Genomic DNA, 14,319 nt, shown 5'->3' on the forward strand with positions numbered 1-14,319 from the left:
GATGGTGGACGAATTCCAAGACACTGCCAATAATAAATGATCACACACGTTTTCATCAGAATGTCGGAGTTTAGATCAAAAGAGCTTTCTGATGACTGGAAATTGAGAGATGCAACAGACACCAACACAGAGACCTGGTACACAGTCACCGCCGTACCCACGGTGGTTCATCTCGACCTGCTACAGAACGGGATAATTCCCGACCCCTTCATCGGATTGAACGAGGAAAAGGCACAATGGGTTGCGGAGCGCGACTGGATATACCAAACTACCTTTGAAACACCACCTGGCGACCCAAAAACTCGACACAGTGTCGCTTTTGACGGTCTGGATACGTTTGCTACGGTCAAGCTGAACGGCAATGTGATCCTGCGCAGCGATAACATGTTCATCCCCCATCGCGTCGACATAACAGACATTCTGGCCAGTAGCCCATCGACAACAAACACACTGGAAATTCTCTTCGAGTCGGCTCTGCTGCGTGCTCGCGAGGTGGTCAAAAGCCATCCCGAACATCGACACATCGCTCACCAGACGGAAGTGGGTCGTTTGGGGGCTCGCAAGGCGGCATATCACTGGGGTTGGGACTGGGGGCCTATTCTCGTCACGGCTGGCCCCTGGAGGCCCGTGACATTGGAATCATATGCCGATCGGATTGACGACTTGTGGATTGAGAGTACCGTCGCTGACGATCTCCGATCATGCGCAGGAAAGATTCGCGTACGCACAGAGGGTCGGGGGGCAGACCGAGTTCATATCGCGTTGTGGCATGAAGGAAAGGTGGCGATTGAGGCCGACGTAGAGGTTGATCCTCAGGGAGAGGCAAACGTCTCATTCTGCATCGAAAGCCCAGCTCTCTGGTTTCCTCATGGGTACGGACCGCAGAGCCGTTACGAAATTCGGGCGGAGCTATTCTTGCAAGACGATCTGCTGCATGCAAAGTCCAAGAGAACTGGCTTCAGAAGAGCCGAATTGATCCAAGAAAAGGACGAACATGGACAATCGTTCTATTTTCGAATCAACAATGTTGATGTCTTCGCGAGCGGCTCGTGTTGGATTCCCGGGGACAGTTTCCTTCCTCAGATCACAGATGCTAAATACCGGAAATGGCTGACACTGATTGTTGAGGGGAATCAGAATATGATTCGGTAAGTTGGTCTCGTTCAAGCGTGCGAATGGTGTACTGATCCACTGGACTTAGCATCTGGGGCGGCGGCATCTTTGAGCCAGAAGTATTTTATGAGACCTGCGATGAATTAGGAATAATGGTGTTTCAGGATTTTCTCTTTGCCTGCGCCTCGTATCCAACATATCCAGAATATCTTCAGTCGGTGGAGAAAGAGGCGCGAGCGAATGTTCAACTCCTTCGGCACCATCCCTCGATCGTCATATACGCTGGGAACAATGAGGACTACCAGATCCAACAAAAATACAACCTGACATATGACTACGACGGGGACAAAGACCCCGAATCCTGGCTTAAATCATCATTTCCAGCCCGCTATATTTATGAGTACCTACTGCCAAAGGTGGTCGAGGAAGAGTCCCCGGGAATGGCATACCATCCGAGCAGTCCATGGGGTGGTGGCAGACATACAACAGACCCGACCATCGGGGATATTCATCAATGGGATGGTGAGTTTGGATAAATTTGAAGCATATGGCGTGGATCTTTCACTTCTAACTCGGCACGCAGTCTGGCATGGGACCATGGAACCCTATCAAAAGCTCAGTTCCATGGGTGGCAGATTCAATAGTGAATTCGGCATGGAAGCGTTCCCTCACATGTACACAATCGATTCATTCGTCGATGATCCAGAAGAACGCTATCACCAGTCATTGACGATGGACTTTCATAACAAAGCGTCCGGCCACGAAAGACGCCTCGGGGCGTATATATTGGAGAACTTCAACGTGAAACAGGACTTGAAGGTATGTGATCGGCGAATATTCCCGAGGCAAGAGGGACATTAGGTCATAACATGACTGGCCCCAGGCATACATTCATTTATCGCAAATCGCTCAATCGGAGACCATGACATTCGCCTATCGCAGCTGGCGTCGCGAGTGGGGACGAAAGCGACGATGCGGCGGAGTGCTCGTCTGGCAGCTAAATGACTGTTGGCCCACGATCTCCTGGGCTATTGTGGATTACTTCCTTGTCAAGAAGCCAGCGTTTTATGCCATCGCACGAGCGTCCCAGCCCCTAGCCATCGGCGTCAGCCGCCGCCATAAGGAATGGACATCCGGCCATGCGCGATCACCTAGCTCTGTGGAATTCGATGTATGGACCGCGAGCAGCAAGGCAGAAAGGGTACACGCTGTAGTGACCGTCCGTTATATCTCAGTTGAGACGGGGCATGATTTCAAGCCAGCTTCCGTCCATACCGTGGAGGTCGTTCCCAATGGGACGACTGAGATTCTGGGCGATAGGGTGGATCTCAACCGAAACAGCACTGAAAAGGAAGAGGTCCAACCGTTCGTTATCTTTGCCACCTTGAGCGTGGATGGGGCCATCGTGAGCCGAGACTTTGACTGGCCCCAACCACTCAAATATCTCAAGTTCAGGGAAAGGGATGTAAAAGTTGAATTTTTGAAAGAAGAGAGCTCTGTCAGGGTCGCAGTATCCAAGCCGACAAAGGGGCTCGTATTCGAGGAAAGACCTGGGATTTGGTTCGGCGACAATGGAATCGACCTTGTGCCCGGCGATGAGCGGATAATCCCGGTGAAGGGAATCGCCGGATATGATTCGATCCCGCGTTGGACGTATATTGGCGATAACAGATTTTAGATCAGGATCCCCAGTTCTTCGATAGCGATTCCAGTGGCTAAAGGTCGAGTCGAGTGAGGAATTTGTGAAGTATTTCAAAATCAAGCCTGATCGAAGGCTGCTTATTGCATCATTCCTAACCCGCATACCCTAATTATATAGCTCATGATAACTGCACATCTCCTTTCACTCATGTTCGTTTTCAAACATGTCAATACCGAGCTGGAAGGGATCAAATTGGAAATCGAGATCCTGCAGTATATCGTCGAAAGTAAAACAAGGCGTCTCTTCATTAAGCGGCAAAGGGTGGCTGTCATTTGTTCCAGGATATTGCGCATTCAGAATCCTCGAAGAAAGCGTCTCAAATGTCTTGATGCACTGCGAGACATACGGACTTAGGTGCTCATGTGCGCGGAGGGCAGATAGAACGTTCTGCCAGGATTGCGACACCGACTCGTTGAACAGATCCGATGTGAACATGGCGGCCAGGAAATTAGTGCCCGCTATGTGTAAGTAGTATACTCGGTACCACCACGGCAGGAGGCCCATCGATTCGTACGGTTCGATTGTTTCGGCGGTCAATGACGCCAGCTTCTGCGCAGCCTCGATACACGATTCGGCGCATTCTCTCACTATCCGATCATCCATAGTGGGAATGTAAGATGCCATCTGCCCTGCTTTCGGATGTGAGATTCTTGGGTAGAAGCGTGCGAGCATTGGTCTGAGCAAAACGATTCGATAATGGGCCAGCCTAACCATTTGGAACTAGTAATCAGAAATAATTCAAATCGCGGGACAAATCCACTAGGTCATCTTGACAACAGTGATGGAACACGGCAGCAGAAGCAGCAACTACCTGAAGGGAAGGTAAGCGGATGAACTTACCGAAGATGAAACAGATACGCTTCAGCTCGAGAAGCCCGGTTGGTGATGTTTTGAAGATTATCCGACCTCCAATCAGGGTGGAGGCCATTCTCCAATTTGCTTAAGCATGCGTCTAGTTGGGTAGACACGGAATGATAATTGTCTTGTGAATAGGGACGAGGTAAGCCTAGTCGGGCAGCCAGAGGATTTCGTGTCTCGGTCTGAGCCAGTTGGATTTGGTGGGCAATTTCATTGAACTCCATTGCCCGCGTGAGATCCTCCTCATGTCCCCGACTATGTGATTCGTTGCCGTTCGAAGGCATACAATCGAGCCAACGTGGTAGAAAAGCCATGGAAGGCGCCGCAGTTCGGCCCAGCGACCAGGAAACACACCTGCGGTGTGGTCGAGTCAGCGACAGCCACAAAGAATATACCATACGGCTTTGGCGACAGGGACCTCGGGCCTACCGATCGAGCGCGATACACCCAGCCAGGACACGCTCTCTTATTTTCCTGTCTTTGCTGCTGTCCTCGCTCGACAGAGTTGCCTGAGGGCGAGAACACATATTCTGGGACATTCGACATGCTAGTCCCGCCGTCATCCAGGTCTTATCTGGGCTGTTCGTGCAGTGAAGGTATCTATTGAGAAGCATCAAGCACTGGATAATCTCGAGCGAGCCAGGGTTCCAAATAATAGATTCTGGACGTAGAAGAGTCCATGCACGCTGGAAAAAGCGATTGCCCTCTTGATTTCGCGTTTGCAGGGGCATTAATTCTTGCCTCTGAACTGCCAAGGCAAACACAACATTGACTATACTTAACCAAACATCACGACCGGCACGGTTGGAGACATCACCACACGTCGAGTACCACAAATCATAGTCACGGAAGAATTGGACCCGGTCCAAGACTGGCTCCATCGGATCGACATGCTGCCAATATATACCGACTAGGCGATCGGCGTATGAACGAGGTGGCATTTCATGGGCTAGGCCAGCACTATCGGCGGTAGAGTCAAGGTTAGGATCTCCAAATAATGGGGCATCCACAAAAGGAACAAGGCGAGTGGTGTCTCCCCCAGCACGTCCTGTTCTCTCCTCGATGGCAATTGCGACTTCGCCAGCGAATCGCCCGTGGGCCGAGTAGTAATCATTGCTTGAATCCGCATCCGCGCTATTGCTCTTATGCAAAAGCTCTGTCCTAGGGGATATCTCCGTCGTTGGTGGCGTCTCCAACTGGGTAGCTGGCAAGGTTGGGGGCGTGACCGCGACAGAAACAAGACTGCGCGGAGTGTGCTCAACCGAAGGGTGGTGCTTGCTCTGTCGTTTGGCGGAAAGGAAGTCACGACTATACGTACATGAAGCTCCCTTAACCCGACATCTGGCACATGCTACGGAGGAGCAGGTCAGTGTTTCCTGCCTAAATATGAAAACATGGGGACAGGAGTACCAGGACGACCGCCGTCGCATTTCGCCTTTCTTTGCCGACACGTCTCACAGGCCGTGGAGTTTCTCAGTCGCTCCCTGCCGGCCCGCCTGGAGAGTCTGTGGAGGTGTTCATGAGGCTGCATATCCATGGTTCGAGTTGTGAAGCAGTTGGCAGGCGTCGATCGGGGTGGTCTTTGTTGGGAGCCTTGAAGCCTAGAGGCCTGGTAGCCTGGAAGCATGGCCAATCAAGTGCTGCTCCGTTCCGGTCGAAGGCCCCGCAGCGGCAGTGCATCTCATTGGATGAAACCTTGTGGCCAATCAGGTCTCTTGCCGTCCCGTCGATGTTGGCCGCCTCCCTCAGGCACCCAGGCACCTAGGCTCAGAGTCTTGATAGTATAAAAGAAAAATTGGATTTTCCCTGGAAGCGATGAATGGATACGTACTGGGACTGTTTTCCTACCTGTGCTGAACTGCATTCTTACCCTCAACATGCCTCAACAACCCCAGCCTCAAACAGGCGCCGACCCTGGCGAAATTGAGAAAACGCATGTATACAATGGCCTCGGAACTGCTGAAGACCCATTCCTGGTCGAGTTTCGAGCCGACGACGCCGGAAACCCCATGAACTGGTCTCGGTCAAGGAAATGGACGATCACGGCCATCGTGACTGTATCTGTCTTCGCCGTCACCTTCACTTCCTCCGCCTACTCCGTATCCTCGAGTGAAATCATGCAAGAATTCAACGTCAGCAGCGAGGTTTCTACTCTGGGCCTGTCCCTCTTCGTGCTTGGGTTTGCAATTGGGCCGGCACTCTGGGGTCCTCTGGTAAGCAGCTGCTCGCTCGGGTCTCATTCCCACGGATAGGATTAGGACTAACAATTATTTTAGTAAGTCTTCCCCGACGGCCATACGGGATTCTGCTTGCCCTGCTGACGTCGCGCCGTTCCCCCAGATCCGAACTCTACGGAAGACAGAGACTGTGGATCATATCACACGCGGCCATGGTGGCATTTATTGGAGGCTCGGCCGGCAGCAAAAAGATCTCAACCCTTCTTGTCCTCCGCTTCTTCGGCGGCACGTTTGGAGGCTCACCGCTAGTCAACTCGGGGGGTACCGTGGCGGACCTCTTCATGCCTGCTCAAAGAGGCCTTCCCATGACACTCTACTGCGTCGCGCCCTTTCTAGGTCCCATCCTCGGTCCCATAGTGGGTGGGTTCATCTCGCAGAGTGTCGGATGGCGATGGGTGCACGGGGTCTGCTGCATCTTTGTGGGAGTGGCAGGAATTCTGGGCATAATCTTCGTGCCGGAGACATACGGGCCGGTGCTCCTGACCAAAATGGCGAATGGCCTCTCCAAGACAAACGGAAAGGTCTATATAAGTATCCTGGAAAACAGTCAGGGTAGGAAGAACCCGTCGGAGGTCTTCCAGAGAGCTCTGTTCCGCCCTTGGGTTATGCTGTTTCGGGAGCCCATCGTGTTAGCAGCCTCGCTCTACATGGCCATTGTGTACGGCACCGTCTATATGTTCATGGGAGCAATGCCCGTCGTTTACAATGAAGGTCGTGGATGGCGCCCGGGAATCGGGGGATTGGCCTTCATCGGCATCGCCGTCGGTATCATTCTTGGATTGTTCTATGCGATCTACGACAACAACTGCCGCTACATGAAACTATCTCTCGTCAAATCAGCCACTGCAGAATCACGGCTCCATCCGGCTCTCGTGGGAAGCTTTGCCCTTCCGGTTGGCATGTTTGCCTTTGCATGGACCAATTACCCCAGCATCCACTGGTCTGTCGGCATCATTCTATCGACTCCCTTCGGCTTCGGCTGCGTCCTGGTGATCCTGCCGATAATGAACTATCTAATTGACTCGTACACCATCTACGCGGCCTCTGTTCTTGCCGCCGCCGCCATCTTTCGATCAATTGTCGGCGCCGTGTTTCCCTTGTTCACTACGCAGATGTACCACAACCTCGGCATTCACTGGGCCACCTCCGTGTCGGCCTTTTTGACTCTGGCCTGTCTGCCCTTCCCGTTTGTTATGTATCGCTACGGGACAGAGCTGAGAATGCGGTGTAAATATGCTTTTGAGGCGACCGAGGTCATGAAGCAGATGCAGGCGCAGCAGGTCTCTCTTTCCACCAAACAGAATGGCGATCGTTCTATGGAGTGAAGCACAACATTGTCTCTCTCCACTGTGTCATATTTCTGGCAGTATTGCGAGTCACACGAAGTTTGCTAAGAGCAGAAATAATTACTAGGCGTGCTTATGAAGTGGCAGGGAGAAAGGAGCAGCAGTACCAGAATCTTTGGATAATAAGCTGGATATCCTGCAGGGGAAATGCTCAGCAAGGCTTCGACCTTACTGCTAGTAACAGTACTCCTAATACTACATCTCCACAATATATATATAGTCTGAATTGCCCACAACGGGCCAAATATTCAATTTATTGAGCCTGGATACCAACAACACTCGCTACACAGCATTGGTCGATAACAAACAATATGGCGAAGCTATGTAGGAGTCACTGAATTAGTGTCGGTGGAGGCATCAGCCAACACTGCCCCATCGATGACTCAACTCTCACGATAAAAGCAACCACAGCTGCCTCTCTCCATCCCAATGACCTACATTTCCCTTCACTACGTTCACAATGGCATCCATTCAGATTCCGCCAGACTTCCTCAAGGGCGAGTGCCCGAGCGCCAGCCTGCGCCGCTTGGATTTCATGCAGACATTGCCTCCAATTCCTGCCTTCAAAGATCACTTTGCCGCCGTGGTCGATGACCTTCTGACGCCGGACGAATGCCAGCACCTTCTTCGTCTGGTCGAAGGATCAACCCTCCCGACGAACCAACCATCAGCCGCGCCGACATGGCATCGTGCAATGGTCAATGGCGGCAACGGCAAACAGGATATGGCGGTCGACACGCGCAACTGCGGGCGCATCATATGGGATACTCCTGAGATCGCCGACCGACTTTTTCGTCGCCTGAGACCATTTTTGAAAGAATGCGAGATTGACACGATCCAAAACCAACCACTCGTGACAGGCCGGGGACCAGCCAAGCGTCAAGAGGAGTTTCAATTATCCCGACTCAATGAGCGTATCCGATTCCTGCGGTACAAAGGAGGAGAATACTTCCGACCGCATTGGGATGGGAACTACGTGACGGAAGATGGAAATGAAATGTCGTTGTTTACGGTGCATTTATACCTGAATGGAACCGGCGAGCAAGACGTGGAAGAGCTCGAGAGGAGAATCGAAGAGTCGGAGCGAGAGACAGGGCTCTTGGAGGAGGATGGGGAGATCGAACTTGGTAATATTGCGCCAGACCGTGACAACAACAGTGACCTTGCCGAGTCGTCAGATGAGAGTTCAAATGACATGAGGACTCGCCGGGCTGCGGGAGGCGGCGATGATCAGGACGCCCTTCTTGGGGGTGCGACATCGTTTAGCGATGGCTTCCGCAGTAAGGGCGCGGTTCGAGTGTTTCCGAGGGCCGGATCCGTTCTCATCTTCCAGCAGAGAAATCTCTTCCACGGAGGGGACGACGTCTTCTGCGGCGTGAAGTATACGGCTAGGACGGACGTGATGTATAGGAAAGCAGCGAAGGAGTAGTCGATATCCCGAGACTCACAAAGAAATGAGAATATGATGATCACAATCGCAGCCTGTTCAGCGCCCGAGAATCTTGTCGCGATGAGTAAATCGGCCATCCCTCTTGATTTGTTCGTAGAAATTTCTCGCCCAGTGGAGATGATAGCTATCGCCTAGGTCTGTAAACAGCCTCAATGACATTTCCTGGTCTCTCAAGTATTCCGAGTGATTAAACGGCGAATACATGTAGCGTCTCTGAATGGCCGGCCTATCTCGATCCCAGCCCTGGTCTACCGCATAGCGAGCCACTTCGACCGCTTTCGAATCCGTGGCGTAGGCCTGGGGTGTGTCGCGAAAGACATTGCGAGGCACCTGATCGAGAAGCAGGATCAATGCTAGCGCCCCATCCCCGGTTCCTTCTCGTGTCCATGCGTCGAGCTGACCGTCCTTGGCCGCCTGGTAGGAATCGCCCAGGTGGGAGCGCACGAAGGCATCGTCGGCGGGGCTGCCGTACCAGAAGGATTTGGCTTTCAAGTAGTCCGGGGAAGATCCGGGGCCAAACCAGAAATCGAGCACGTCGGAGTATGATTTGGCGGGCATGATTCGTCGCAGGGTTGTGAGCATTAGACCGAATTGGCGTGAGTTGCAGGGACGAGGCTGCGCATGTTGGAGAAGAAGAAGAGAAGAAGAGACGAAGAGACGAAGAGTCACAGAGCAGGATGGACACTAAGCCCAATAAGGTTAGGGCATAGCAGAATATGACGTCATCTATCCCGGATCGCCGCTATAAATAAACACGGCAATACGAAGGGTCGCATCGTCGTCGGCGGAATACGATACGGCTGGGTTCCTGACCCCCTTTTCCTGCACCCTAGCATTCTCTCCCCAGATACACTGGTCAGTAGGCTCATTTAGCTCTCACTCCAGGCAGATTTACCCGACACTAATGGCAGGAAGGATCGCCAAGTCCGTGTTGGATGCTGCGGCAGCCATGTGGTCTCGGGGGATGCAGGAACAAGGGGCAAGGAACTCGTGCTGATAGACCTCATTATCAATGCCAAGTACCAGCTGCACGAATGCTCGCAGGATACCCCTCAAGCAGGCTAGATCCATTTCCAAAAGCAATGGCGTTGGTTTGGACTTCACGTATGCTAACTGCAACACAGTATATCATGGCCTCGTCAATCATGAGCCGTGATCAAGGATAAAAGGACACGGGTTTCCCTAGATATGACACCCAGCAGCCATCCGCAAATACCACAGCCACAGCTTCTTAGCATAGCACAGCTCTTCTAAACCTTTCCAACTATACAGTTCAAGCTCATTATGCGCGCCGCCTACTTTCTCTCGACTCTATTGGCTGCCACTGCCCTGGCATCGGCAGTTCCCCAGGGACCCGCGGAGAACGCTGAGCTCGTCCCGATTGACGACCCTTCTGGTAACCTCGTTCTCTCCAAATTGCCCAAATGGACTCCTAACACCGTGGATAGACCTGGACAAACGTGGACCTATTGCACCGACGCCCGATGAGGACGACGAGGAGTCTTTCGACCTCGAGGATGAGGAAGGTAATATATCTTTGCCAACATCCGAAAGAATGGTGCTAACAAAGCAACAAAAGACGAAGTGACTATCAGTCATCTTGAAGAGCGTGGAATCTTCGACAGCGGCGGTCGCGTGTGCAAAAAGAAGGGCCAAAAGACCTGCTATCATGTGAAGTCCAACGGCCGCTGCAAGAACCTGGTTTCCTCCAACGGGAAACCCTTTATTTCCGGTTCAGCCGATGGCGGGTGCATCTGTACCGTGTATTCGCAGAAGGGCTGCCCCTGGATCAAAGGCAAGAGAAAGAGCTATGATGAACGTGGTGCGAACTTCGGATTCAATGCGAAGAGTATGGACTGCTCCGTCAAAGTTTAGTAGTTGGAACATGAAGGCCAGGGCCATCCTTGGCCTGTGGCGGGCTGTTATGTTGTCTGTTGTTCCGCTCCGGAGTCAGTATGCAGTGCCATTTGGTCTCTATATCCATGTTTACCATACACAAATTGAAAGAACAGACTGATTTCAACACTGGCTCCTCATTTGTTGAAGGTGCTCTGGAGAGAAAGAAGACCCTGCATAAAAATTGTCGATGATAATAGGCCTCACTTGTGCCACTGTTGGCATCTTCCTTTGGATACCCGTACTGTCTGTCTATAAAGGAAAGACCTCCGTTGCGGCATGAATGGCACAGGTCCCACGTCGGACCAGAATAGCACTTTCGTATCGCAGAACCCCGACGCGATGCATCGGATGAAAGTCAGACGGTTCGGGGAAAGAGATAGACGCAGAGCCCTCCCAGGCTTCGTCGGACACAAAATCCACCGCGAACGGAATAAGCTCCTTGACCGACGACGGCTGATCCGGGATGGCCGATGGAATGACACGCAAGTTCAATGATCGCTTAGCTGGGAAGGTCACCTCCTTGAGTCGTCGAATGGGACTGTAATTGAACTGCACCACTTTCTGGCCAGCAGGATATTCGGCTTGACCTTGGATCACTCGGGACCCCGTCTCCAGCATGAGCGACACGGGGCCAAATTTCTTGGGGTATCCCAATTGTTCGCGACCACAAAAGATGGCCGCCTCGTTTTCGAGAATGAGCGAGAGGTTATAGTCAAACCGTTCTCCGTTGTAGGTGACTTCGACCGCATGCACATATTCCTGATACGTGCCGAACGTGCTCATGCCATGGCTTAACAGCATGGCAGTCACCAAGGGTTCGTCTTCCAGTTCCAGCACGTCGGGCACCAAAGGACGAACATTGTCGGCCTTGGTGCGGTAGGTGACGATGAGCATGGTCATGTCGCTATATTCATTGCCCTGGGTGCTGTACGGAGGGGCATACTGCGGAATGGGGGTTCCGTCGACAGGCAAGGAACCAAATGGCATGATTGATGATCAGTGCGAGGATTCTGGTCTGGAGTCCTTTAGCCGGCGCTGAGACGTCCCTTATATGCTTTACATCTGTGGTGGCGTGGGAACGAGGGGGGCTAGGGCGAGGATTATCCATGCAGCATGATGGAGTATTCGAATGAAGGCATTCAGAGGAGCAAATCAACAGCGAGGACTGAAGAGTCCTGCCTGGGGCGCCAGTGGCCCAACCCCGTGACCGGCGCGAATGCATCGACGCGGCCGAATCCTTCGCTCGATTCTCTCCCCCACAACGCCCTCACGATGTTCCACACCATCACCGATTGGGGGCCCACAGCCCACCAACCCATTTCCACCTCGCGGTCTTCGCCGGCAGCGAAAACGAACAAATCGTGTGCGGAATGTCGCCGAAGACGAGTCCGCTGTGATGGGGGTCATCCATGCAGCAGTTGCCACTGGTATGGCGTGCCCCAGCGCTGCGTCTTTCCCGCGCGATCCAAGCGCAGGACGGTGTCTCGCCAGTAAGGACAGCTCCTGTCATCTCTTACGAGTCTCCTATCATTGATACATCACCATCAAGGTCTCACCACGAGCTATCTCAATCGCTCCATCTTCGAGACGCGATCCTCAAGGAGCTTTTCCCCACAGAATCGCTAGAGTCTCTTCAGGGTCTGCCACGAGAGGCCCTGCTGCGGAAAATCGAACGACAGCGCCAGAGCGAAGAGGAACCCGAAACGGGGATTGAAGTACCTTCTCAATCTCATTCACAAGATAGAAACGATGATAGCGAGGAATGGGACGAGGCGGACAAGCGCATGCAGCATTCCTCGGCCTATGATGATGTCAACAACCTCTCCCTGACCTTCGACCGGTCGCATTCCTACCTCGGCTTTTCCTCGGTCGGCATCATTTTGCGCAGCATTCTCGAGATCTCCCCTAGAATTCAAACCAAACTGGCCCAGGACCTTCAATCCCATGCGTCCAGTTCAACCCTCGCTCCGGGTGAAGACAACAATTTCTCAGATGGCGAGATTACACTTACGACGGAATTTTGTATTGATGCCTACTTCGCCCATGTCCACGGCATCACTCCGATGATTGATGAGATCGAATTTCGCCGCCGAGTCAAAACGAACAACACCGAAGATGGTCCCTGGCAAGCCTTGCTGAACATGGTTCTAGTCATGGGCGCCGTCGCCATGGGCCAATGGAAAAGCGACTTCATCCGGGATCGCTTCCACCGGGCGAGAAGCTTCATGAATATGGAGCTTCTGGGGTCGGTACAACTTGAAAGTCTACAGGCTCTGTGCCTCCTTGGTGGGTACTATTTGCATTTCCGCAGCACCCCCAATATGGCCAATGCTGTTCTCGGCGCAGCGTTTCGAATGGCAGCGGCCATGGGACTACACAAGGAGGCTATCCTCACCCATACCGCGAAGCAAAACCCGTGGGATCAAACTGAGGCGGAAGTGAAGCGGAGGTCATGGTGGACTCTGTTTTGTCTGGATACGTGGGCCTCGATGACGCTGGGAAGACCGACTTTCGGGCGCTGGAACAGGGCGACTATGGATACAAATTTGCCAACCGCACATAGCCCCGACCCTACGGTGTCTATCCTATGCGCCAGTGCCGAATTTTGCTTGATAGCCACCGAGGTTCAAGAGCGATTTGCCCAAGACATCCCAGTGACTACCGCGGAAACCTTTCATTATGACAATCATGTAACGGCTTGGTATAACGCGCTTCCCGAGAGCGTCAATGAATCTCATGGCGGCTTGACGAGCGTCGCTGTAGCGCAGGCCTATCTGAGGAATCGATATTTGAATTTTCGAATCCTGCTTCATCGACCATTTCTTTTACAGCTCTCACGGCCAGGCTTGACTCGGTCAGAAGACGTAGCAGCTGCTGTTGTCACGTGTTGTGAACTCAGCCTGGAGGCAATCACAAACATTGCTGGCTCCGTTATGCCCAACACCATTTGGGCGTGGAATAGCACCTGGTATCTGTATCAAGCGTGCATGGTTCCGCTGTTTATCATGGCCACTGATCCACAAGGCGATGATGCTGCATCCTGCAAATCAAAGCTTCGGGATGCCCTTGCCACATTTGAGGCCCTGGTCCCCTGGACGCCAGCCGCCAGTAGATCACATAGCATCGTGAGAAGCATTTTTGAGGCTGCCCAGAATCCTGAGTCAGGCGACGACCTAATGGAGATTTCAAATTTTGACCTCTTAGACATGGATGTCAATGGGTTCTGGGACTTGAACAACGTGGGTCTAGACCTTGACGTCCTGCTCAACTACAATACCACAAACGACTTCGAGAGATACGGCCTGGAAAGACTTGATGGGAACTGAGAAATAGTTGTTTCTCAGCTATTCGTCGTCAACTCTCGTTGGCCTATGTCATGCTAGTCAGGAAGCTCTTGATACCGATCTCTTTCTCGTTGGACTGGTCACGACGGCCCCTGATCATGGTTCTATACCATCAAGCCCTGTTTGATGAAGAGTGCTAGGAACAGCTAGATTTGTGATGGTGGTGGTCAATCCAGGATTTCATTTCCCATTCATCCTTCTCTTTCTTGTCATATCTTCCCCCGTGGTTGTGTCCTTGTCTCCTTGTTTTGTGGCAGTTCTCGGTTGCCACCGCGAATTATCACAGCCTAATTTCAGTTTTGCTGTGACATAGAGATCATGTCCCGATATTGATCAACGTCGATCAGTTCAAGCTGGGCTATCGGATTTC

The 14,319-nt window shown here is 52.4% G+C and overlaps 9 protein-coding genes across 9 annotated transcripts; 6 read left to right on the forward strand and 3 right to left on the reverse strand.

Annotated features, from left to right (window-relative positions):
- Positions 1–60: 60 nt before the first annotated feature.
- Positions 61–2,791, forward strand: P170DRAFT_455548 (glycoside hydrolase family 2 protein; the record flags this gene model as incomplete). The annotated part of the gene is made up of 4 exons (XM_024851541.1): positions 61–1,148; positions 1,202–1,635; positions 1,697–1,932; positions 1,997–2,791. The coding sequence occupies 4 exons, from the start codon at positions 61–63 to the stop codon at positions 2,789–2,791; spliced, it is 2,553 nt and encodes an 850-aa protein (XP_024706675.1).
- A 165-nt stretch (positions 2,792–2,956) lies between these two features.
- P170DRAFT_353304 (putative transcription factor) lies at positions 2,957–5,204 on the reverse strand (the record flags this gene model as incomplete). The annotated part of the gene is made up of 4 exons (XM_024843973.1): positions 2,957–3,521; positions 3,656–4,027; positions 4,103–5,024; positions 5,084–5,204. The coding sequence occupies 4 exons, from the start codon at positions 5,202–5,204 to the stop codon at positions 2,957–2,959; spliced, it is 1,980 nt and encodes a 659-aa protein (XP_024706676.1).
- A 346-nt stretch (positions 5,205–5,550) lies between these two features.
- Positions 5,551–7,235, forward strand: P170DRAFT_355752 (MFS transporter; the record flags this gene model as incomplete). The annotated part of the gene is made up of 2 exons (XM_024844108.1): positions 5,551–5,906; positions 6,014–7,235. The coding sequence occupies 2 exons, from the start codon at positions 5,551–5,553 to the stop codon at positions 7,233–7,235; spliced, it is 1,578 nt and encodes a 525-aa protein (XP_024706677.1).
- Positions 7,236–7,551: 316 nt separating this feature from the next.
- On the forward strand, positions 7,552–8,941 carry P170DRAFT_436395 (uncharacterized protein). Its single transcript, XM_024849147.1, has one exon. The coding sequence runs from the start codon at positions 7,717–7,719 to the stop codon at positions 8,683–8,685; it is 969 nt and encodes a 322-aa protein (XP_024706678.1). The 5' UTR covers positions 7,552–7,716; the 3' UTR covers positions 8,686–8,941.
- On the reverse strand, positions 8,743–9,264 carry P170DRAFT_474919 (DUF924 family protein; the record flags this gene model as incomplete). The annotated part of the gene is made up of 1 exon (XM_024853198.1): positions 8,743–9,264. The coding sequence occupies one exon, from the start codon at positions 9,262–9,264 to the stop codon at positions 8,743–8,745; it is 522 nt and encodes a 173-aa protein (XP_024706679.1).
- A 726-nt stretch (positions 9,265–9,990) lies between these two features.
- P170DRAFT_425610 (uncharacterized protein) lies at positions 9,991–10,581 on the forward strand (the record flags this gene model as incomplete). The annotated part of the gene is made up of 3 exons (XM_024847648.1): positions 9,991–10,102; positions 10,155–10,232; positions 10,286–10,581. The coding sequence occupies 3 exons, from the start codon at positions 9,991–9,993 to the stop codon at positions 10,579–10,581; spliced, it is 486 nt and encodes a 161-aa protein (XP_024706680.1).
- Positions 10,582–10,854: 273 nt separating this feature from the next.
- On the reverse strand, positions 10,855–11,592 carry P170DRAFT_425611 (acetoacetate decarboxylase family protein; the record flags this gene model as incomplete). Its single annotated transcript, XM_024847649.1, has 1 exon — positions 10,855–11,592. One exon carries the CDS (start codon positions 11,590–11,592, stop codon positions 10,855–10,857), a length of 738 nt encoding a protein of 245 aa, XP_024706681.1.
- Positions 11,593–11,670: 78 nt separating this feature from the next.
- P170DRAFT_436398 (fungal specific transcription factor domain-containing protein) lies at positions 11,671–14,231 on the forward strand. Its single transcript, XM_024849148.1, has one exon. The coding sequence runs from the start codon at positions 12,015–12,017 to the stop codon at positions 13,929–13,931; it is 1,917 nt and encodes a 638-aa protein (XP_024706682.1). The 5' UTR covers positions 11,671–12,014; the 3' UTR covers positions 13,932–14,231.
- Positions 14,019–14,300, forward strand: P170DRAFT_164937 (uncharacterized protein). Its single transcript, XM_024842589.1, has one exon. The coding sequence runs from the start codon at positions 14,107–14,109 to the stop codon at positions 14,260–14,262; it is 156 nt and encodes a 51-aa protein (XP_024706683.1). The 5' UTR covers positions 14,019–14,106; the 3' UTR covers positions 14,263–14,300.
- Positions 14,301–14,319: the final 19 nt, after the last annotated feature.

The sequence above is a fragment of the Aspergillus steynii genome (assembly GCF_002849105.1).
Source record: "Aspergillus steynii IBT 23096 chromosome Unknown P170scaffold_3, whole genome shotgun sequence".
In the NCBI taxonomy this organism is placed as follows: Eukaryota; Fungi; Ascomycota; class Eurotiomycetes; order Eurotiales; family Aspergillaceae; genus Aspergillus; species Aspergillus steynii.